Source organism: Mercenaria mercenaria, chromosome 7, assembly GCF_021730395.1.
Source record: "Mercenaria mercenaria strain notata chromosome 7, MADL_Memer_1, whole genome shotgun sequence".
NCBI lineage: Eukaryota > Metazoa > Mollusca > Bivalvia > Venerida > Veneridae > Mercenaria > Mercenaria mercenaria.
The window spans coordinates 61,172,208-61,196,709 of record NC_069367.1 but is presented as its reverse complement, the minus strand read 5'-3'; the positions used below and the strand labels follow the sequence as shown (position 1 = coordinate 61,196,709).

The 24,502-nt window shown below is 37.2% G+C and overlaps 1 protein-coding gene across 1 annotated transcript; it reads right to left on the bottom strand.

The window, feature by feature from the left end:
- Positions 1 to 1,468: 1,468 nt before the first annotated feature.
- LOC128558631 (ER membrane protein complex subunit 5-like) lies at positions 1,469 to 23,991 on the bottom strand. Its single transcript, XM_053548508.1, has 4 exons — positions 23,906 to 23,991; positions 8,524 to 8,576; positions 7,880 to 7,983; positions 1,469 to 1,794 (listed from the first exon to the last, which is right to left on the bottom strand). Exons 1-4 carry the CDS (start codon positions 23,976 to 23,978, stop codon positions 1,707 to 1,709), a joined length of 318 nt encoding a protein of 105 aa, XP_053404483.1. The 5' UTR covers positions 23,979 to 23,991; the 3' UTR covers positions 1,469 to 1,706.
- Positions 23,992 to 24,502: the final 511 nt, after the last annotated feature.

Sequence of the window (24,502 nt, the reverse complement as noted above, 5' to 3'; positions counted from 1 at the left end):
TATAAACCATGTGACCCCCAGGGCAGGGCCATATTTGACCCTAGGGGAATAATTTGAACAATCTTTGTAGAGGACCACTAGATGATGCAACATACCAAATATCAAAGCCCTAGGCCATGTGGTTTTGTACAAGAAGATTTTCAAAGTTTTCCCTATATAACTCTATATAAACCACGGGACCCCCGGGGTAGGGCCATATTTGACCCTAGGGGGATAATTTGAACAATCTTTGTAGAGGACCACTAGATGATGCAACATACCAAATATCAAAACCCTAGGCCATGTGGTTTTGTACAAAAAGATTTTCAAAGTTTTCCCTATATAACTCTATATAAACCATGTGACCCCCGGGGCGGAGCCATATTTGACCCTAGGGGGATAATTTGAACAATCTTGGTAGAGGACCACTAGATGATGTTACATACAAAATATCAAAGCCCTAGGCCATGTGGTTTTGTACAAGAAGATTTTCAAAGTTTTCCCTATGTAAGTCTATATAAACCATGTGACCCCCGGGGCGGGGCCATATTTGACCCTAGGGGGATAATTTGAACAATTTTGGTAGAGGACCACTAGATGATGCTACACACCAGATATCATAGCCCTAGGCCCTGTGGATTTGGACAAGAAGATTTTTAAAGTTTTTCCTTTCGGTTGCCATGGCAACCAGAGTTCTTCATGGAATTCAATTCTTTAAACAATTTTGAAAGGAGGCCACCCAAGGATCATTCCTGTGAAGTTTGGTGTAATTCTGCCTAGTGGTTTTCAAGAAGAAGATTTTTTTTAGGAAATGTTGACGGACGGACGACGCATGACGGACGCCGGACATTGAGCGGTCACAATAGCTCACCATGAGCCTTTGGCTCAGGTGGGCTAAAAAGTACATCTATCAATTACATAGTCTGGGAATTAAACTAATAAGGTATTATGTATGCAAAAAAACCAAAGCAGGATTTTGAATGGCTATGGTATGAAAAATATATAGCATTGGTGTCACTCACGCTCCAGACAACAAATGATTGACAGTGGTGCTAGTTTTACTAGCTCCTCCCTTCTTTGGTTGATTCTTGCACAATACATGTGTAAATTGAAATTGTTGAATAAATTGTGCTAAATATGATATAAGTAAGCTTCTTTGGTGGTAAAAAAGATTTTATTGTTCATAATTCTTAACTCATATATCTGTCTTTCTAAATTTTCTAAAAAGTTGAAATACAGCTTTAAAAATTAATCGACCATTTGCATAATCGCCTATTAAAGTTTCAAACATTTGGGTCCTGGTATCTATTACTGGCTTACGATAATTATATGCATGTGAATGCATAGTGGGTAACTTTAAACAGGTCTTTCTTAAAAGAGAAATTATATCAGTTTAACTCCAGTAACGTGAAGATGTATATATCTGCTAAAGTTGCTACATGTACAATATTCCTACTTTTTCAGATAATACATTTTGTCCAGAATAATCTATTTTTCTTCATTACATTTCATCTAGATTCCCCTACATACTTTATTCTCTTATGGAGCTTTTCTGTTGCTCACGACACAGCAATATCTTGTGCATTCTGACACCCTTGACTGATACAAAATGAGGTGTGTCACAAATCCTTGCAGTTCTTTCTTTCCCAATAATTCTAGAAAGTTAACTTCCTTATCAAAAGATGGAACACAGTCAAGTGTCAAAAGTTTATAATGATGTGCATGGTTCATTCTCCGGCAGATTCCCTGTATAAAGCTTTCCCTCGATGGTTAAATGATAAAAATCCTTGTCTGTTTCCAAGCATATCCCAGGTTCTGTAAAATAAACACATCAACAACTAAAAATAGTTTCTGTGTGGAAATTATTTATTTTCTAATACAAACTAAACAAGAGCTGTCAAGGGAGACAGCATACTCGATTATTTCAATGCTAACTAGAGCTGCTTTTGATAAAAGCGCATGTCTCTCACAACTGCCTAAATCATCTAAATAGTAAGTTAGTCTTTATAAACTGTTTACTCACTACAAATATACCTTTGAAGAGTAAAAAGGCTGATTTGGGGTAATTCAAGGGCCATAATTCTAAAGTGCCAGAGGCAATTTGGCTAGTTAACAAGAGCTCGTCGAACACGAAATGCCCCCCTTGATGCATTTACTAATTGCACAAGGAGCAGAAATTATATGCTCACTGTAAACAAAAGTTCTACCATTCCGGTTTAATCTGACCTTGACCTTTAACCTATTAACCTAACAAAAGATTACAGAATGATCTTGGCGCCATCCACTGAGCCATTTTTGAATGTTCCAAATTTCAAGACCAGCTCAAGGTCAAAATCAAGGTCAAATTTCATTTCGGTACAAAACAATGTGTATGTGGTCCAAATTTGAAAGCTGTGGCCTGAGAAATGTGAAAGTAGGTCACTAGATCAATTTCAAAGTCAAAGTTCATTCTTGAGTTATTGCCGGGAAACCATTTTACTGTTCCTGGTCACTGTGACCTTGACCTATGACATACTGACCTCAAAATCAATAGGGGTCATCTGCTGGTCATGACCAACCTCCCTATCAACTTCCGTGACCCTAGGCCTAAGCGTTCTTGAGTTATCATCCGGAAACCGTTTAACTGTTCAGGGTCACTGTGACCTTGACCTTTGACCTAATGACCTCAAAATCAATAGGGGTCATCTGCTGGTCATGACCAACCTCCCTATCAACTTTCGTGACCCTAGGCCTAACGTTCTTGAGTTATCATCCGGAAACCGTTTAACTGTTCAGGATCACTGTGACCTTGACCTTTAACATACTGACCTCAAAATCAATAGGGGTCATCTGCTGGTCATGACCAACCTCCCTATCAACTTTCATGATCCTAGGCCCAAGTGTTCTTGAGTTATCATCCGGAAACCGTTTTACTATTCAGGATCACTGTGACCTTGACCTTTGACATACAGATCTCAAAATCAATAGAGGTCATCTGCTGGTGATGAACAACCTCCCTATCAATTTTCATGATCCTAGGCCCAAGCGTTCTTGAGTTATCATCCGGAAACGGATTGGTCTACATTCCGACCGACCGACAGACCGACCAACCAACCTACCGACTGACATCTGCAAAACAATATACCCCTCCTTCTTCGAAGGGGGGCATAATAAACTTGGCCAAGGAGTTATGGTCAAAAACATTTGGTTCAAGTTTGGTAAAGATCGGATGAAAACTGTTCAACTTAGGGCGCGGACAAGAGTAAAAAAGCCGATTTTCTGTAATTCAAGGGCCATAATTCCGAAGTGCCTGTGTCGATTTGGCTAGTTATCGAACTTGGCCTAGCACTTATAGTCAAACACATTTTGTTCAAGTTTGGTGAAGATCGGATAATAAATCTTCGACTTATAGCGCGGACAAGAGTAAAAACACCGATTTTCGGTAATTCAAGGGCCATAATTTTGAAGTACCTGAGCCGATTTGGCTATTTATCGAACTTGGCTGAGGATTTATGGTCAAACACATTTTATTCAAGTTTGGTGAAGATTGGATGAGAAATGTCCGACTTAGAGCATGGACAAGATTTGTGACAGACACACACACAGACAGACACACACACAGATAGGAGTAAATCAATATGTCTCCTACACCACTGTGTGGTGGGAGACATAATTACTGAAACTGGGCATATTTGAGGAAGCTGGAGTTGACAATAGAGTGTCTTAAGACTCCAACATTACTGAAGATATTGGACATCAATTTAAGTCTGTGTAAAATGTATTCAGTATGAAGTGTGAAAGGGACATAATTTACGGAGCATTTTTGCAAGAGTAATGCACCATGTGGTCAATTCGCATTCATCAGATGTTCGACATGGTTCTACCGGGAACCATGGTAGACCTCTGGTATGCGAGAATGCATGTGGTCAAGTTTGAATCAATTTTATTCAGTAATAACTGAGATAGAGCAAAAGTGCATCAAAACTTTACCCTGAAATTCTGAGTAAAAAGGGAGGTAATTCATACAATATTGGTGCCACAGTTATGGTCCTGAAGTCATATGATGTGGAACATGATGTGGAATAATTCATTTAAGTTTGAATTAATCCCTTCAGTTATAACAATACCAGGTAAACAACAGAGATATAGCAAAAATGCATCAAAATTAACCTAAAATTCTAAGTAAAAATACGGCATAATCCATAAAAGATTTGTGTTAGAGTTATGGACCTTGTGTCGTATGATGTGGGTGATGATGTGAAACAACTATTCTAAGTTTGAATCAAATCCGTGTAGTAACAACAGACAGATTTAAGTACACCAAAATTTTAACTTGAAATGCTAAGTAAAAAGGGGGGATAATCCATAAAATATTGGTGCAAGAGTAATGCTCCTTGAGCCAAATGATTATGAGGTAGGTGATGATGAGGAATAACTATCAGTTTTTTTATGTTTAAAGCAAATCCATCAATTGAATAAAGAGATAAAGAGAAAGCACATGTTTACAAATAGATATTAATGTGGCTATGATTTTGTATTTTGGGGTATAATGCGGCTAAAATCTCTTAGGCGGTTAGCCACATAATAGCCATATACAAACTGTATAAAACAGCTAAGAGGGTAACCCTTGCACAATAAGAATTTAGCCTCTTTATGTTATGGAATTAATATTTCCATCTAGTTGGATGTCCAAAGTGTCCTTCAAGATCATTATGTGGCTGTCTATCCAAATATTCTGAGGCTAGCTAGCCTCAGAATATTTGGACTGACAGCCACATAATGACAGTGACCATAGGAAAATAGCCTTTTATTCAGTGCAAAGCAACATTATCTACTAACCTTCACTTTAACAACGTAAGTTCTTCTAATAGCAATAACGCTAATCTGAATTGGGGTATTTAAGCTTAATTTTGAATTGAACAGCCACATAAAATATTTCTGTTGATGGACTTTCTGGCCACTTAAAGAGATGTGGACAGTGGGAGCCACTAAAACATGGATGATTTAGCCACATAAAAATAGTAACCACATGATATCTTTTAGACACATAATGTTTTAGATGCTTTAGCCACCTAAGTACCTATTTGTTAGTCCATCCGCCTTAACTTAAACAAGCAAATTCGATGAATTGGTATCCCCCGCCGAAAGGGTTTGTGGTGAGGAATGGCAAAAAGATATATCCGGCAAAAAGTTAAGGATGTTAATAAGAAGCAAATAATTTCATTAGTCAAAATCAATTTAACAGAAAACAAATGTTTAATTAAAGAGTACATAATAAATGTATGATACTTTGATCCTGACTAAAGAATTTATTTTGAATGGGATATGCTTACTGTAATAAGCTTAGCTTTTAAAATTAAATGCAGTTAATTGAAATGTGAGCTTGAAGTTTAACTGGAATGAAATATTGTCTTTGAGTGGTTTGGCACCAGGTGTTGCTGTTTTACATGCACATTTGAACTTAAAAGATCAGAAGACCTTAAGAGAACACAGGTAAGATATCTTGAACATGGCTGAGGGCAAGGTTTGTGCAGTCACAACTTAACATGTTGGTTTGAACATTTAAAAAAAAAAAAGGAATGGAAATATATATATCTATATATAGATATATGTATATATTTATTTTTTTACGGGGTGGGGGAGCAGGGGAACGGGAGAGGAAACAAAATTTCACATGTTGATTATAAATATTGATTGAAAATTAAAAATGAAAAAAAAAAAAAAAAGGTAAAAGGGTGAAGTTGGAGGGGGGAGGGGGCAGAGGATGCATGATCAGTGGTGGGCATGACTGGGTGGAGAAGTGAGGTGGGGGAATGGTACAACTTGGAAGGTTTGAAAAAAATCTAAAATAAGAAATGAAAAAAAAAAATAAAAATTTTTTTGGAGGGGGAGAGGGGGGTTGGGAGGGGGGGGGGGTGTGACCAAGGCAAGTGGGTGACCAGGTGTGGGTGCGCAACTTCACATGTTTATAATAAATGTTCACAGAAAAGAATGAAAGAAATTTAATGAAATTCTGCCAAATGGTAAGTTTGTTATGTACAAATATGTGGATTTTTAGACAATTAAAGGGCAATAACTCTGAAGTTACAAAAAGAAATCCGTACAAAATTGTCTGTGCACAACCACATTATAGTGCTCTAAATTCTGTTAAAGTTTCATAGTTCTAGGTCAAATATATCAAAAGTTATGATGCAGAAATTGGCATATCTATAGATCTATAGTACCCTATATAGTTAACACTAGAAACTTCTAAGGGCCATAACTCTGGTGTTACTTGGGCAATCTGTCTGAAACTTGATGGGCCCCATAACCTCATAGTGGTGAACATGTATATGAAGTTTGTTTGAAAAAAATCTAAAATAAGGAATGAACTTTTTTTTTTTTTTTTTTTTTTGGGAGGGGGTGGGGGGGTCGGGGATAGGTGTGTGATCAAGGTAAGGGGGTGACCAGGTGTGGGTACACAACTTCACATGTTTACAATAAATGTTCATGGAAAAGAATGAAAGAAATTTAATGAAATTCTCCCAAATGGTAAGTTTGTTATATATAAATATGTGAATTTTTATACAATTAAAGGGCAATAACTCTTAATTTACAAATAAATCCAAATGAAATTGTGTGTACACAACCACATTATGGTGATCTAAATTCTGTGAAAGTTTCATAGTTCTAGGTCAAATATATCAAAAGTTATGATGCAGAAATTGCCATATTTATAGTACCCTATATAGTTAACACTAGAAACTTCTAAGGGCCATAACTCTGGTGTTACTTGGGCAAGTTGACTGAAACTTGACGGGCCGCAAGAACTCATTGTGGTGAACATGTATATGAAGTTTTAAATAAATATTCCCAACCATTTCCTAGATATGGCTCCGGACGGACGGACGGACGGAAAGACGGAAGGACGGACGGACGGAAAGACAGACGGACGGACAACGCCAAAACTATATCCCTCCGACTTTCGTCAGGGGATAACAAAGGTGTGGACATGTCACGACGCAGACCTGGACACTGATACCGGGTTTGAGTAGGACAGGGCTCCATAATTATACTCTGTATAGTAGAGCTAAAAAGTACCTAATTTTGATCAAATATCAAAACATTTATCATGCTCCCAAATTATTAAACTGAGTATAGAAAGCAGTGTTATAATGTAATCTTGCCATTTATTGTACAATTTCCAGAGAGACCTCAGAAACAACCAACCAACCAATCTACTCTATTACATTTTCACTGCATTATCAACATTTCCAACAAAGTACTGGCTGAAATAAAGAGTACATTCATATTGTAATTAATTATAAAGGTTTCTAGTGTAATAAGGGTACATGTAGTTGACAAAATTCTTCATATGGAATTGTTGTGAACAACGTATTTCCCGCCAAGCCCATGGCAGGTGTTACTTCCCCAGTATCTGGTATACACTTCTTGAATGGCTTGCCAGTCCAAAGTCAAAATTACTGCCTTAGGTCTGAAAGACCATAGACCTAAATTTTTCACTAATGATTTGCAAGACATTCAATAAATCTTTTATTACCTGACATCAGAAATTAATTTGCAAAGTTTGATATATTTAATTCTTGACATATTAGCCTAGTAGACATGTGCTGAATATAGAACTGTCATACAGCGCAAACTAGTGGCTAGCAATTAATGAGCTGTGCCATGAGAAAATCAACATAGTGGGTTTGCGAACAGCATGGATCTAGACCAGCCTGCGCATCCGCGCAGTCTGGTCAGGATCCATGCTGTTCACTTTTAAAGCCTATTGGAATTGAAGAAACTGTTAGCGAACAGCATGGATCCTGACCAGACTGCGCAGATGCAGATGCCAAGTTTGAAAAAAAACTTATCACTTAATATGTAAATGTAATGAATATAAGCGAGTTAAACAAACTGCTGAAAGAATAAATCATACTTATGATCCAGATCTGCACTGGCACGTATCTCACGGAATGATCCGGCTATATGTACAACTCCATGTATTACAAGTAACAGAGACAGTAAACACTGTATAAGTATCTGAAAAGAGAAATAAATACCTTCAATAAACTTTTTACATGCAACTACTACATGGCAACAGCGGGATAACACTTGCCTGAATTTTTCTATTATGTCAATGACCCGATAACAAAATTGGCACTTTCTAGGCAGCGGCATGTTTGTAATTTGATATAAATGGACGTGTAAGTATCTAAATGAGGAAATATGGAAATTTTAAAAAAAATCAATTTCTCAAAAAGGTTTGTTGTTGGATTTAACGTCGCACCGACATATGATAGGTTATATGGCAACTTTCCAGCTTTTAATGGTGGAAGGAAGAAGACCCCAGGTGCCCCTCCGTGCATTATTACATCACAAATGAGCACCTGGGTAGAACCACCGACCTTCCGTAAGCCAGCTCGATGGCTTCCTCACATGAAGTATTCAACGCCCGGAGTGAGGCTCGAACCCACATCGATGAGGGGCAAGTGATTTGTCAGCGACCTTAACCACTCGGCCACAGAGGCCCCTCAAAAAGGTTTATTGTGATTCTTCTTTATATACAGGTAACCAACTTACATCCCAGGGCAGACTTGTAAATTCCTGTTCTGTAAGGCGCAGGTAGGATCGGTCTGTAAAATACAAAAGCAAAAATGAGCTGCGCCATGAGAAAACCAACATAGTGCGTTTGCGACCAGCATGGATCCAGACCAGCCTGAGCATCTGCGCAGTCTGGTCAGGATCCATGCTGTTCATTTTCAAAGCCTATTGCAATTAGAAACTGTTAGCGAACTGCATGGATCCAGACCAGACTGAGCAGGCTGGTACAGTAGCAACAATATTTGATTGAATGCATGGACAATAAGAAGTTGGGTACCAGAGAAACTAGTATATTTTAAATAATGTTCAGGTATTACAAAGTGAATTACGTTGAAAATATCACAATTAAGTATATTGCAATGACTAAAAAAATTATAATCACAAGTTGAACCACTCTATTGGTGACATGCAGATTTTAACATAATTGCGCCTATCACACCATTAACTATGTAATGCAGTTGATGCTTTATTATGAACTTTGTTAAAACAAGTGAATAAAGTATTGCCATGCAACACAAAGTCCCCTCCTGGAAGGCACCTAATTTTCTCTACTGCAGTATAACATAATGAACTGATATCTGTTAATGATGTATAAACAATATTGTATATACAATATAATATAACAAAGCACTTGGATTAAAATTTGCATATAAAAATGTACAGTTGTTTTCATTTGGAATTGTTTTGGCCCATTATAAAAAAGTTATCATGAAAGTTATTTATAACATACTGTAACAATTATAATATACTGTAACAACAAAGTTAAATTAATCCTAAAAGAAAAAAAAATCTTTATAATGCAAGTCCACAAGAAATTCTTTTCCTGGTAGTGATAGGTCAAAATACACCTAATACACTTAAATCCTGTTTTGCATGACAAAGTTATAGACTGGAGACGAAAAAAATACTATTGACCTTTGATCTCAAAATGGCAAAGAAAATCTCCTATAAAAGTGACCTCCCCCCACCCCCCCTCCCCACCACAAATACCAGACTTTTTAATCCCCAATATACAAGATCCTGTCTGGTCCAGTCCGATAAGGGTCCATAAAACCCCTGTAGGCTTGACATGTAGCCTAATTATTGTCAGAGAATCATAAATTTTATTGCCTACAGATAAACTGGTTATTTCCTGTGTTTTGCATTTTACTGATTGAAATGCCATTTTTTTCTTTTTGTTTTTTTTTTAATCAGAATGTACACAAAATTGTTTTAATTGATAATATACTAATTTTGATTGCTCAGTCATGTTGAGTAATGTCCTGGCCAATTAAAATTATAACTATTATAGCAAAGCAATTCTCACTCCTTAACAATAAATTAATTATTTAAGAGCATTACAAGTTTGTTTATTCAATGACTATGATCTTTTTATCAAAAGTAACAAAATAAAACCAGAAAAAAGTGATAACTGCTGAATTTTATTAGAAATTAACGAAGCGTTCAGTTGCATTTTTTACAGATAAAAAAGGATATGGACAGAAGGGTTGTATATATTAACAAGAGATCACAGAGTGATCTTGGCACCCACCAATGTGCCATTTCTGAGTGTTCCAAATTTCAAGACTTATTGACTACCTCAAGGTCAAATTTCATTTCCGTACACAACACTGTGCATGTGGTCCAAATTCGAAAGCTGTAGCTTGAGAAATGTGAAAGTAGGTCACTAGGTCAATGTCAAGGTCAAAGTTTGTTTCGGTACACAATCCTATGCATGTGGTCTAAATTTGAAGCCTGTAGCTACAGAAATGTGAAAGTAGGTCACTAGGTCAATCTTAAGGTCAAAGTTCATTTCGGGACACAAAACTATGCAAGTGGTCCAAATTTGAAGGCTGTAGCTTGAGAAATGTAAAAGTAGGTCACTAGGTCAAAATCAAGGTCAAATTCTATTTCGGAATACAAAACTATGCATGTGGTCCAAATTTGAAGCCTGTACCTTCAAAAATGTGAATGTAGGTCACTAGGTCAATGTAAAGGTCAAAGTTCATTTCGGTACACGAAACTATGCATGTGGTCCAAATTTGAAGACTATAGCTTGAGAAATGTAAAAGTAGGTCACTAGGTCAAAATCAAGGTCAAATTTTATTTCAGAATACAAAACTATGCATATGGTCCAAATTTGAAGCCTGTACCTTAAAAATGTGAAAGTAGGTCACTAGGTCAATGTCAAGGTCAAAGTCAAGGTCAAAGTTTGTTTCGGTACACAATCCTATGCATGTGGTCTAAATTTGAGGCCTGTAGCTTGAGAAATGTAAAAGTAGGTCACTAGGTCAAAATCATGGTCAAATTTTATTTCGGAATACAAAACTATGCATGTGGTCCAAATTTGAAGCCTGTACCTTAAAAATGTGAAAGTAGGTCACTAGGTCAATGTGAAGGTCAAAGTTTTTTCGGTACACAAAACTATGCATGTGGTCCAAATTTGAAGGCTGTAGCTTGAGAAATGTGAAAGTAGGTCACTAGGTCAAAATCAATGTCAAATTTCATTTTGAAACACGGAACTATGCATATGGTCCAAATTTGACGCCTGTACCTTCAAAAATGTGGAAGTAGGTCACTAGGTCACAATCAAGGTCAAAGTTTTTTCCAGTGCACAAAACTATGCATGTGTTCCAAATTTGAAGGCTGTAGCTACAGAAATGTGAAAGTAGGTCACTAGGTCAAAATCAAGGTCAACTCATGTCAAGGTTCATCTTGCCACTCAAAAATATACATGGGGTCCAAATTTGAAGGCTGTAGCTACAGAAATGTGAAAGTAGGTCACTAGGTCAAAATCAAGGTCAACTCGTGTCAAGGTTCATCTTGCCACTCAAAAATATACATGTGGTCCAAATTTGAATGTTGTAGTTATTGACAAGAACATTTTAAAAGCTTTTCCCTATATAAGTCTATATGAACCATGTGACCCCCGGGGCGGGGCCATTTTTGACCCTAGGGTGATAATTTGAACAAACTTGGTAGAGAACCACTAGATGATGCTACATTACAAGTATCAAAGCCTTAGGCTTTGTGGTTTGGACAGGAAGATTTTCAAAGTTTTTCCTTATGTAAGGGCGGGGCCATATTTGACGCTAGGGGTATAATATGAACAATCTTAGTTGAAGACCACTAGATGATGTCACATACAAAATATCAAAGCCCTAGGCCCTGTGTTTTTGGACAAGGGGTTATTCAAAGTTTATCCCTATATAAGTCATTATAAACTATGTGACCCCCAGGGCGGGGCCATATTTGACCCCAGAGAAATAATTTGAATCATCTTGGTAGAGGACCACTAGATGATGCTTCAAACCAAATATCAAAGCCCTAGGCTCTGTGGTTTTGGATAAGAAGGTTTTCAAAGTTTTTCCCTATATAAATCTATGTAAAATATAGAAATAAACAAAGGGCCATAACTCACTCATAAATTGTTGAACCAGTCTGATTTTCAGGGGGACACAACTAGGGTACCAATACATCATTCTGACAAAGTTTGGTCAAAATCCCCCAGTAGTTTCTGAGGAGATGCGATAACGAGAAATTGTTAACGGACGGACGGACGGACCACGGACGCAGAGTGATTTTAATAGCCCACCATCTGATGTGGTGGGCTAAAAATGCATAATTCCCCTAGTGTTGTCTAAATATTAACGTTTCTTTTATGTATGATAAAATCCAGCAATAAAGATATATCATTGTTCAAAATAAACTTAATTTATAATTTCTAAAAGCTATGTGCCTGAATGTATTTTTTTTTACATTTTTGATTTAAAAAAAAAAAACAGCGATGAGGAAATGTAATTGTTAAAAAACTTAATTTATTAAAAATATGATAAAAACACTGTTGTATCTTATCACTTAGTTTATTTAGCCCTTATTCAATCAAGCTTTCTAAACTCCTTATAAAGGTGAGAACTGATTTGCTATAAAGGTGAGAAATATCACCTGCAATTTATTTACTGCACAGTAGCTTATTATGATAAACAGAAGCAAGTCTATCAATGGTCCAGACTTGTGTATTGGCCCTTACCACCAATACGCAGACCTTATCATCCCCATAGGCCACATACCAGGCATACCAGAATCAGTGTCTTTAATAATTAAGCTAGGGTTCTGGGAACTGTGCATGACACAGAATGTAGGACGTTTGGCCAGCGTACGTTTTGGCCCGAACGTTTCGGCCTAGGATGTTTTGGCCAGGCATTTTTTGGGGGTAGGACGTTTTGGCCAAAAATAAATTGTGGTTCAATATCATGCAAAATATGGTCTGGAGATTATTCTAAAGAATGTTATAGTATAAGTGAACAAATTAAACTGATAATAAAACATACTCATGGTATTTAATTTTTATTTTTATAATCTTTTTGTATATATATTCAGGCGCGTAGCTGCCTATACGCGAGTACGCGGCTGAATCCATATGATTCTGACAAAAAAAAATCAAACAAACTTTACACATACTGCAGACAAGATGGGCCAGTCTTGCGGACTCGCTTTACATCTTTAAAGCCGCATTCACCACTATAGTAAATGCCCTCGAGGTGCTAGAGCGAGAAGGAGACTCCAAGGCGCGCAGCTATAGGTGTAGCATCCTTGGGTTCGACTTTATCGTCTCCCTGGTTGTTGTTGAGCTCGTGCTTCAGGGTGTAATGCCACTGAATAAACTTTTACAGAAGCAAAACATCGACTTAGTTGAGGCAGCCAGGGAGAGCCAGGTTCTTATAGCAACATTCCGTGCCAAGAGAGCGGACGACACTGTGTGAGCTATACGGCAAAGCATGGCCGAGGTGCAGGAAGTGGTACCACCGTAGCAACGTTCCCGCCGATTCCGTCTTGGAATACTGGAAAAGGGTACTATACTATCCGTTCGTTGACCATCTGGTTGTAGAACTGGAAGATCACCTTGTAATGACAGATTCAAAGCGCAGTACCTGATACCAAGTTTTGTCCATGAAGCATGAACTGACACCTGCTCAAGATTCCATGATGACTTCAGTGCAGATTGTGGAAGTTTCAGACGTGAAGTTGCCCGCTGGAGAGTAAGGTGGTCTTTGGAAGAAACAAAGCCTTCTGACCTGAGTCAACTTTAAAAGACACAAACAACACTTTGCATCCGGACATTTTCATATGTTTTGGTGGTGCTTATCACCATGACGGTCTCAACAAACTCAGCTGAGTGGCAGTTCAGTATCATGAGAAGGGTGAAAAAACTATATGAGATCTACCGCTGTCAACCTGTCTGGACTAGCAATGTTGCATAGTTACAGACATATGGACACTGACGTTGAAAATGTAATCATACAGTTCGCTAGCAAAAAGGACAGAAAATTAGACTTCTTTTAGACAATCTGGTTATTATGAATATAATCGGGCTTGTATTTATTTGATATTTTAGCTCTATTTCAGAGAAAAATCTGCCGAGTAAAGGGTTTATTTGTTGATTTATGCTCCTTAAACTGTCGATTTTCAGTACTAAATAAAGCACCTCAGAACGCCCAGGGCCCGGTTGTTCGAAACTTTAATCGGCTGTTAAACTAACCGCCGGTTAAATTTTGATTCAAAATACTAGACTTGATGGGAAACACTAGTATGATGTTTTGATTTCATTGTAAAGATTTTTCAGTGTTCATAATTCTTACCTCATACATTTGTTTTTCTAAGTCTTCTGAAATGTCGAAAAATAACCCTAAAAGTTAACCAACCGTTAGCTTAATCGCCTGTTAAAGTTTCGAACAACTGGCCCCAGAAAGCACCAGATTGCACCATTGTTTTCAAAATTTTCCGGGGGAGCATGCCCCCGCAACCCCTAGCACAATTATGAATCCACATGAGTAGATGGCTAGCTAAGCCCTGATATTATACACATATACACATTGTATATGTATATATACACATTCTATATGTGTGTGTGTGTGTGTGAAAATATTTGCCATTTACAACAAACCAAAAGAGTTATGAATATAAATTTTATTCACAATTGTTTTCAAAAAAAAAATGATCAATTATGCTGTAACATAATGATAACATATTAATGTCCAGATCATAATTTTCATATTATGGAAATAATATATTTTTGGCCAAAACATCCTACCTCAAAAATTTTCTTGGCCAAAACATCCTAGGCCGAAACGTCCGGGCCAAAATGTCTGTGGCCCAAAACGTCTTTCCTCCCATGACATGTCATCCCATCATGGGGAACACTTACGCAAAGTAATATTGTAATCCCTTGTCAGAAAATTAAAAAGAAGCGAAAGTAAGCTTGTCTAACTGGCACCTTATATACTCCCCTTGGAAAATCTTCCATTTCAGCCACAGAAAACATTGAATGTATATATTTTAAGAGACTGTGGAAATCCGCATATGTTGCCCCCATTTTTAAACAAGAGGGCCAAGATGGCCCTAGGTCGCTCACCTAAGAAACACACCATAACAGTGTAAAACATGTTTGACCTAGTGATTTCATGGAAACAAATATTCTGACCAATTTTCATTAAGATTGGACCAAAAAATTGGTCTCTTGCGATAAAACAAGCATTTTCTTAGATATGACCTAGTTTTTGACCCTAGATGACCCATGTTCAAACTCGACCTAGATTTTATCAAGGCAATCATTCTGAACAAAATTCATGAAGATCAATTGAAAAATACAGCCTCTATCGCATACACAAGGTTTTTCCTTAATTTGACCTAGTGACCTAGTTTTTGACCCGAGATGACCCATTTTCGAATTCGGCCTAGAATTCATCAAGGTAATCATTCTGACCAAAATTCAGCCTCTATCACATACACAAGTTTTTTCTTTGATTTGACCAAGTGACCTAGTTTTTGACCTCAGATGACCCATATTCAAATTCAACCTAGATTTCATTAAGGCAATCATCCTGACCAAATTTCATAAAAATCAATTGAAAAAAACAGTCTCTATCGCATACACAAGATTTTTCTTTAATTTGACCTAGTGACCTAGTTTTTGACCTCAGATAACCTATATTCAAACTCGACCTAGATTTCATCAAGGCAATCACTCTGACCAAATTTCATGAAGATCAATTGAAAAATACAGCCTCTATCGCATACACAAGGTTTTTCCTTAATTTGACCTAGTGACCTAGTTTTTGACCCGAGATGACCCATTTTCGAATTCGGCCTAGAATTCATCAAGGTAATCATTCTGACCAAAATTCATGAAGATCAATTGAAAAATACCGCCTCTATCGCATACACAAGGTTTTTCTTTGATTTGACCTAGTGAACTAGTTTTTAAACCGAGATAACCCATTTTCGAACTCGGCCTAGATTTCATCAAGGCAATCATTCTGACCAATATTCATGAAGATCAATTGAAAAATACAGCCTCTATCGCATACACAAGGTTTTTCTTTGATTTGACCTAGTGGCCTAGTTTTTAACCCGAGATGACCCATTTTCGAACTCGGCCTAGATTTCATCAAAGTTATCATTCTGACCAATATTCATGAAGAATAATTGAAAAATACAGCCTCTATCGCATACACAAGGTTTTTCTTTGATTTGACCTAGTGACCTAGTTTTTGACCCGAGATGACCCATTTTCGAACTCAGCCTAGATTTCATCAAGGCAATCATTCTGACCAATACTCATGAAGATCGATTGAAGAATACAGCCTCTATCGCATACACAAGGTTTTTCTTTGATTTGACCTAGTGACCTAGTTTTTGATCCGAGATGACCCATTGTCGAACTCGGCCTAGATTTCATCAAGGTTATCATTCTGATCAATATTCATGAAGATTAATTGAAAAATACAGCCTCTATCGCATACACAAGGTTTTTCTTTGATTTGACCTAGTGACCTAGTTTTTGACCCGAGATGACCAATGTTGGGCGGTTAAAAACCCCCGGTTTTAAGCAGCGGTTTTAACCGGTTAAAACCGCCCCGGTCAATACTCCCTGAAGTGGTCAATACCGGTCAATACTGGTCGATTGGTCAATACTGGTCAATTAGTCAATACTGACTGTTAAGATATTTTGCAGAGTTTATGAACAATTAAAACAAGAGCTGTCGGAGGACAGCAACGCTCGACTATTCAACAGCCTTGTCAACTGAATGAATACGAAAGTCGAAAAAGGGGCATAATTTAAAAAAAGCAAAATAGGGTTATGGAACCTGCATAGTGCTTATCAGCTCATGACAGTGGACAAGTGTGTGAAGTTTCAATCCATTCCCATTAGTGGGTACTGAGATACCAGCTTACATACAAAACCTTAACCAAAAAATTCTAAGTCAAAAAAGGGGCATAATTTTGTAAAAAAGCAAAACAGAGTTATGGAACCTGCTTTGTGTATGTCAGATCATGACAGTGAACAAGTGTGTGAAGTTTCAATCCATTCCAATTAGTGAGTACTGAGATACCAGCTTACATACAAAACCTTAACCAAAAATGTCTAAGTCGAAAAAGGGGCATAATTTTGTAAAAAAGCAAAATAGAGTTATGGAACCTGTGCAATGTAAGTCAGTTTATCACAGTGAATAAGTGTGTGAAGTTTCAATCCATTCCCACAAGTGGTTGCTGAGATACCTGCTTACATACAAAACCTTAACCAAAAATTTCTAAGTCAAAAAAGGGGCATAATTTTGTAAAAAAGCAAAACAGAGTTATGGAACCTGTGCAATGTAAGTCAGTTTATCACAGTGAATAAGTGTGTGAAGTTTCAATCCATTCCCACAAGTGGTTGCTGAGATACCAGCTTACATACAAAAACTTAACCAAATCGGGACGCGGACGCCGACGCGGACGCCGACGCATGGGCGAGTCCAATAGCTCTACTATTCTATGAATAGTCGAGCTAAAAATGACTGTTAAGAGCATCTGGGGCTTAATGAAGGTGTTTGCATGCATTATATTTAGTTCAAGCAACCAAATTAATTCCCAAATTAGTCAGAAGTGGTCAGTTTGTCAGCACTGGTTGATACTGATCATTAGACTGCTAATTTAACTGAACTTCATTTGTAGAAAGTATTTTATAAACTGTAGTAGTTATTAAAAGTGTTTGATTCACAAGTGATAAATCTAATTATTTTTATTGGTATTTAATTCAATGAAAAATTGCTGCCTACTAATAAACTTTGATAATGTGGCAGGTGAGTCCAATAAGTCCAGGAGTGTTCAAAGATAATCCTTCATAGATATATTGTGCAGCAAATATTGGATTTACCTGTATTGGAAAATAAACAGTGTCGACTGTATTGAGGTCAACTGCCACATTATCAAAGTTTATTAGTACAACTGGACCCTTTCAATGAAGTGGTTTAATTGTGTTTTGATAGCAAGTGTCACATAGCCTAATTGACACCATGTCTTACAATATACAATAGATTATATGTTGCAGGCCTGTCCATCTAGTTACTAATTAGCTGTCATGATCAATAATCCCATTGTATTAATGAGATGTTTGAACATGGTAACTTTATCTAAAAAATTAGTTATGCAATCAAAGTATTTAAATGACCAGTACTGACCACTATATGTGTTGCTCAAGGAAACTGTCTAGGACCAAAATTTGAATTGACCAGTACTGTCCATTTCAATGAGTGTAACTTATAGTAATATATTTTTTTTAATTAATTTAAAATAAAGGCTATACTTTTAGGTGATAAAAGCATTTAATAAACTAGTATTGACCACTGACTAGTCTAAGTATATTGTCCAGAACTGAGCCTGACCAGGGCACATTGCCAAGGACCAAAACTGAATCGACCAGTATTGACCACTCATTCACTATATTTTTTAACAAACAAAATTATATATTATTCAGATTGCTTTATTATTTTTACAGTACTGTTACAGCTTGTTCTAATCTGTGAATGTGCATTATGTTAAAGTGTTGAATTAACCAGTATTGACCACCCAAGAGTGACCAAAATATTGAATCAACCAGTATTGACCAGTATTGACCGGTTTTAACCAGTATTGACCGCCGGCCCGGTCAATACTCATACTGACCGGCTTTTTGCCCACATTGGAGATGACCCATTTTCGAACTCGGCCTAGATTTCATGAAGGTTATCATTCTGACCAATATTCATGAAGATTAATTGAAAAATACAGCCTCTATGGCATACACAAGCTAAATGTTGACAGACGACGGACGACGGACATCAAGCGATCAGAAAAACTCACCTGAGCATTGCTCAGGTGAGCTAAAAAGGTGATAGGTCAAAATTAATCCAGTAAATTATAGGCCAATTTCATTAACATGTGTCCTATGCAAAGTTCTTGAACACATTGTTTCCTCATCAATTGTTAAGCACTTCACCAACCATGGTATTCTGTATGACCTACAGCATGGATTTAGGGAAAAAAGGTCATGCGTTACTCAGTTAGTTATGTTAGTAAATGATCTGGTCACCTCAGTCTACAATAAGAAACAAGTAGATCTCACTGGTGGCTGACGATGTCAAACCGCGAGCCGTTTCGTTACGAAGACAGGTAATGGTTTCGTTGTAAGTATTTGTTTACATACACGCCTCACACACCCCTGTGTTACTGGAATTCATAACTGTGCATATAAAGGTATGAATAGTTGTGTGAAACGTAAGCTGTAAATCTTTACCAATTGTTAGCAAAGCAAACATATGACTAATTTGCAGTTGTTTGATCGTGTGTTGAATAAAATCAGACAGTTTCTCTTTGAATGTGTGGTTTTATACAGCAAATTCATGATAAACACAAGCATCTGTTATTAAATGTAATTATTGTGCTTAAACTTTCAGCTTTTGAAAACGAGTTCAACATATTTTTCGACTGTACATGTTTTTCATTTGATTTTATGCCTCTATTCCTACAAAAATTGCCTTTAATGCTCAGTTGTGTTTATAAGAAATGAGTATGAGTTTTCTCTCGAAGTCACTGCATTAGGTATGGGTTTTCAACTGAAGGTGTATGTGTTTTCTATTGAAGACATCAACAGAATATGTCTAGGTTTTCTTCTGAAGCCATTAGATAATTATACATGTGTGCTGACCTTTAATATAATTTGTTTAATTTGTTGTGTTTAACATTAGGGAAAGATGATTCATTCTCGTCTGTTTAAGTTTCACTTAAAAGCATTCGTCTTGGTAACTTTTTGCATTGATTTAAATACAAATATGTATTTACTTCATCCATTTCATGTATTTAAATCTTGTTGATATGCCACTCTATTTTTTACCCGAAATCATCTCTTCCTTTAATACATCCTTGTTTGGACAAACAAAATTTATCATGTTAATATCAGACTTTGTCATTGATTTACTGTCACTGTCTCCATGCTCAGTTGCTCCTGAAAACACCTTGTATCCTCCCATGAATCGCAGAAACTTAGATTTAAACAGCGCCTGTCCGACTGTCCAAAACTGTCTCACTTCAGGAGTGTATCTCATTAGCCGCACATCTTCTAGGCTTGAAAACTTTATGACATCTAGAAACAACTGGGCCGCAATGTGCTTTACACTAAAATCTCCAGAGTCAATCAAATGAAAGAAATTTATCCATTCATATAAACGACCACAATCAGCTAAATGAGCGGTAACAGACGGCAATAACGTTTTAAGTTGCTGAACTACCATTTGTACAGTTTGTGTGTCCACCATTACGCCATCAGGGATGTCATTTGCATTTTCCATTAGTTCATACTCCTCAATGTTGGGCTCTGAATCCGAATATAACACTGTGGTGTCCAACAGTTCCGATAAATCAGCAACTGAATCAGGTGCCTCAGCTGAAGATAAGTTTTCGACATGTTCTTGGTCGACTTCTAATTGTGAATATAACTGACGATGAACTGATTTTGATGGTGTGTTGATTTTGTGAAGTTTTCGAACTGGGCTGTCGCTGGCTGAAGATTTGGTAGGTACTATCATTTTCCCAGATTGGGGATCAAAACTGATTTCTTTGCCGGTAACATTAGACCCCAATTCATTGTATGTCCTTTGGCGATTACTCCTCCCGTCAATCGACTTCCACATGTAGGACACCTTTTCTGCCGGGTGATCCTCAACATAATGACACACTGTGTCTTTTATGTTCTCAAATGTAGAGTCACAATAGCTGCACATAAGATTCTGAAAAAAAAGAAAATCGACGTTGTAACGAAACACATACTATTTTGTTGTACTTCGTATGAAAACCTAGACACACTCTGTGTGAAACACAGACACAAAAAATGATGTATATTGCCGTTTTTAATAATGTTTTCATAATAACAGAGACATCCTATTGTAGCAGGAACAAATATTCACCGATATCTCAACAAGTGACTCTTTCTTTGATTATTTTATCTTACTTTTATACCGTTTTGCAAATAAACAAGGATTTTTATGTAACACATAGTAATTGAACACTAATAAACACAAAAATATTTAAGAAAAAACAAAATGTCACATATACGCACACACAAACATAACATACACATTAACTCACCATTTCTCTGTAACTATCCAAAGATCCACACCGAAAAAAAGCAAAATATATTAAAATTTGTAAACCGCATATGCATGCCACGCTAGATGTAAACAAATACAACGAAACCATTACCTGTCTTCGTAACGAAACGGCTCGCGGTTTGACATCGTCAGCCACCAGTGGATCTTATACTTCTAGATTTTAGTAAGGCTTTCGACAAGGTTAGCCATGAGAAAGTCCTACTAAAAATGCATGAATATGGAGTCAGAGGTAACACACTAAGATGGGTCAAAGGCTTCTTAAATAATAGGATCCAATCAGTAGTCCTAAATGGCACTATCTCTGATGCCATCCCAGTATCATCAGGTGTCCCGCAGGGGTCTGTACTTGGTCCCCTGCTCTTCCTAGCTTACATAAATGACCTCCCACAAAACATCAGTTCCAAAGTCCGTCTGTTTGCAGGTGACACGGCAATATATCTAACATTGTCATCTGCAGACCGATCTTGACCTAAAACTTCTAGAAAAGTGGGAGTTGGAGTGGGATATGGAGTTCAACCCCTCCAAGTGTCAAGTGATCCACGCCACTAGAAGGAAACATCCTATCCCTACCCAGTATTACCTACATGGAGTCCGACTTGAATCGGTCAGCTCCGCTAAATAACCTAGGCGTGGATACCTCAAATGACCTATCATGGGACAATCACATAAATAGGTCAACCAAAAAAGCTAACCAAACCCTAGGGTTCTTATGAAAAAACATTAAGGTCAAATCCAAACCCATTAAGACCACTGCTTACCAGACTCTAGTCCGACCCCAGCTTGAATATGCCTCCGAGGTATGGTCGCCCCACACCCAAACCCAGATAGACCAAATTGAAAGCGTCCAAAGGAGAACCGCCCGTTGGATCAAGACTGACTATGGCCGTACTTCTAGTGTAACAGATATGCTACACTCCCTAAACTTTCGTCGACTGGATTTAGGGCGTATAGATTCTAGGTTATCACTCTTCTATAAGATTCATCATGATCTGGTTGCTATCCCAATCGCAGATTACCTTACCCCAATGACCCGATGTGTCCGCTATGGACATTCCCTAAGCTATAGGTTAATTACTGCAACCACTGACTATTACAAGTTTTCTTATTTTCCGAGAACTGTGTACCATTGGAACCAACTTCCCCCCAGTGTCGCCCACGTCCCTACCCTAGAGCAGTTCAGTGCCGCAGTTTGCAGCCTTGAACATGTCTCGCCCTAGTTATCCTGATAACTCAAGTTGTAAACTTTTATTTCACCAAAGTTATTTTTTAGTTTCTTCCACTCTAAATTTTTATCACTATATTCTTTCTCTTTATGATTTTGACGCGCAAAACGTCTACGTCCCCGCAAGGGGTTCGATGGTTATGGAAGATAGATAGATACATAGACTGTTGATAACAACAATATTACAGTATCACATATTAATAACATTAAAATGCACACTTCGAAAACTGGAGCTAATAAGCACTATAAAAAACAAGAGCTGTCAGTGGACAGCACGCTCGACTATTCACAGTGCTTGATTACAATAAGCATATTCTAAGTCGACGCGCTCGACTATTCTCAGTGCTTGATACAGTATAATATAAGCACTGAGTAAAACTTTAACATTTCAATAAGCATATTCTAAGTCGAAAAGGGGCCATAATTCAGTCAAAATGCTTGACAGAGTTGCCTCCTCCTTTTTACAGACTGGGGTCATGATGGTTAACAAGTATGCAAAATATGAAAGCAATATCTCAATGTATTTTGAAAATATTTAGGGTGGTACAAAAACTTTAACATTTATTCTAAGTCAAACAGGGGCCATAATTCAGTCAAAATGCTTGATAGAGTTGCCTCCTCCTTTTTACAGACTGGGTTCATGATGGTAAACAAGTACAGTCAATTGGTCAGTTCCGGATCACTAAGGGCTATATTTGATATAGTCCAGCTTCGAAAATATATCTTTAAAAACAAATTTTTGCACAGGGAGAAAGGAATATTCTTATGCTTTTTAAATTACCACATTTGGTTTGAAAATTCAAAGTAAATAATTATTCTGCAGGAGCAACAGTGGTTACACATGTCAGTTTCGGATCATTTTGGTCAGTCTTTGATCATTTTAGAGTAAAACTTAAATGCACTGTGACACCTTTGAAATGATGATTATTTTCTGTCATCCAACCAATTCATTACATTTTGGCAGACTTGAAAGATAAAAATATTTTCTTGTTTAAAAATGGTTTCTCGATCGTGTTGCGTCCCTGCTGTGTGAGTTCCGGATCACATGGATTGAAAAAATATGAATTTTTGTCACATTCCAGCGATCTGTAAAACTTATATTTTGGTATGTTATTTCTCTTATTGAAACAAAATTTCATGCTAAGAACTAAATGTTTATCTTCGTCATGTAAGTGTAAACAGTGCTGTGATCCGGAACCCCTATGATCCGGAACTGCATGACCAACCAACTGTATATACAAAATATGAAAGCAATATCTCAATGGACTTTGAAAATATTTGGGGTGGTACGCAAACTTAAACATTTGTGTGACGCTCACGCCGATGCTGGGGCGAGTAGGATAGCTCCCTTATTCTTCGAACAGTCCAGCTAAAAACAAAAGTCTTAAGACATCAAATATCAGCCCTGTTCCGATTAGGGATGAACTATCAACGATTATCTAAACTTATTTAAAAGGGTACAACAGTATTACAATTGTAATAGGTTAAATGATTAACTACAACATGATTGTGACATATATTATTAAGCTTAGAATGGATCTTGTCTGCCATATTCTTAAAAACATTAAATTTGGAAATTGAGCCACATAATTATTTATGACTGGGTACGAGTTGACTTCAGGACGAGTGAACACTAGGTAATTTAGCAAATTCTGATTCAACATAGCGTTCATAAGAAAGATATTTAATAAATTACGTTGTGCTGCTGAATATGCTGCATGTAAAAGGGCTAATAATCCCACAGCGACACAAAGCTTGTAAAAACTCATGTTCACATTTGTGCGAAATGACTATTTTATCCCAACACCGGCTAGACTTGCTTCAACTATCGGCGTACGCCCATTGGCGTAAGCTCCTGCAGCAACGCAGGACAAAATGTTCAGAGAAGAGATCATCATCCAATAAATATGACTGTGAAGTGTAAAGTATTAAATAAAAAATTAACAACAAGAGGGCCAAGATGGCCCTAGGTCGCTCACCTAAGAAACACACCATAACAGTGTAAAACATGTTTGACCTAGTGATTTCATGGAAACCACAAATATTCTGACCAATTTTCATTAAGACTGGACCAAAAAGTTGGTCTCTTGCGATAAAACAAGCACTTTCTTAGATATGACCTAGTTTTTGACCCTAGATGACCCATGTTCAAACTCGACCTAGATTTTATCAAGGCAATCATTCTGACCAAAATTCATGAACATCAATTGAAAAATACAGCCTCTATCACATACACAAGTTTTTTCTTTGATTTGACCAAGTGACCTAGTTTTTGACCTCAGATGACCCATAT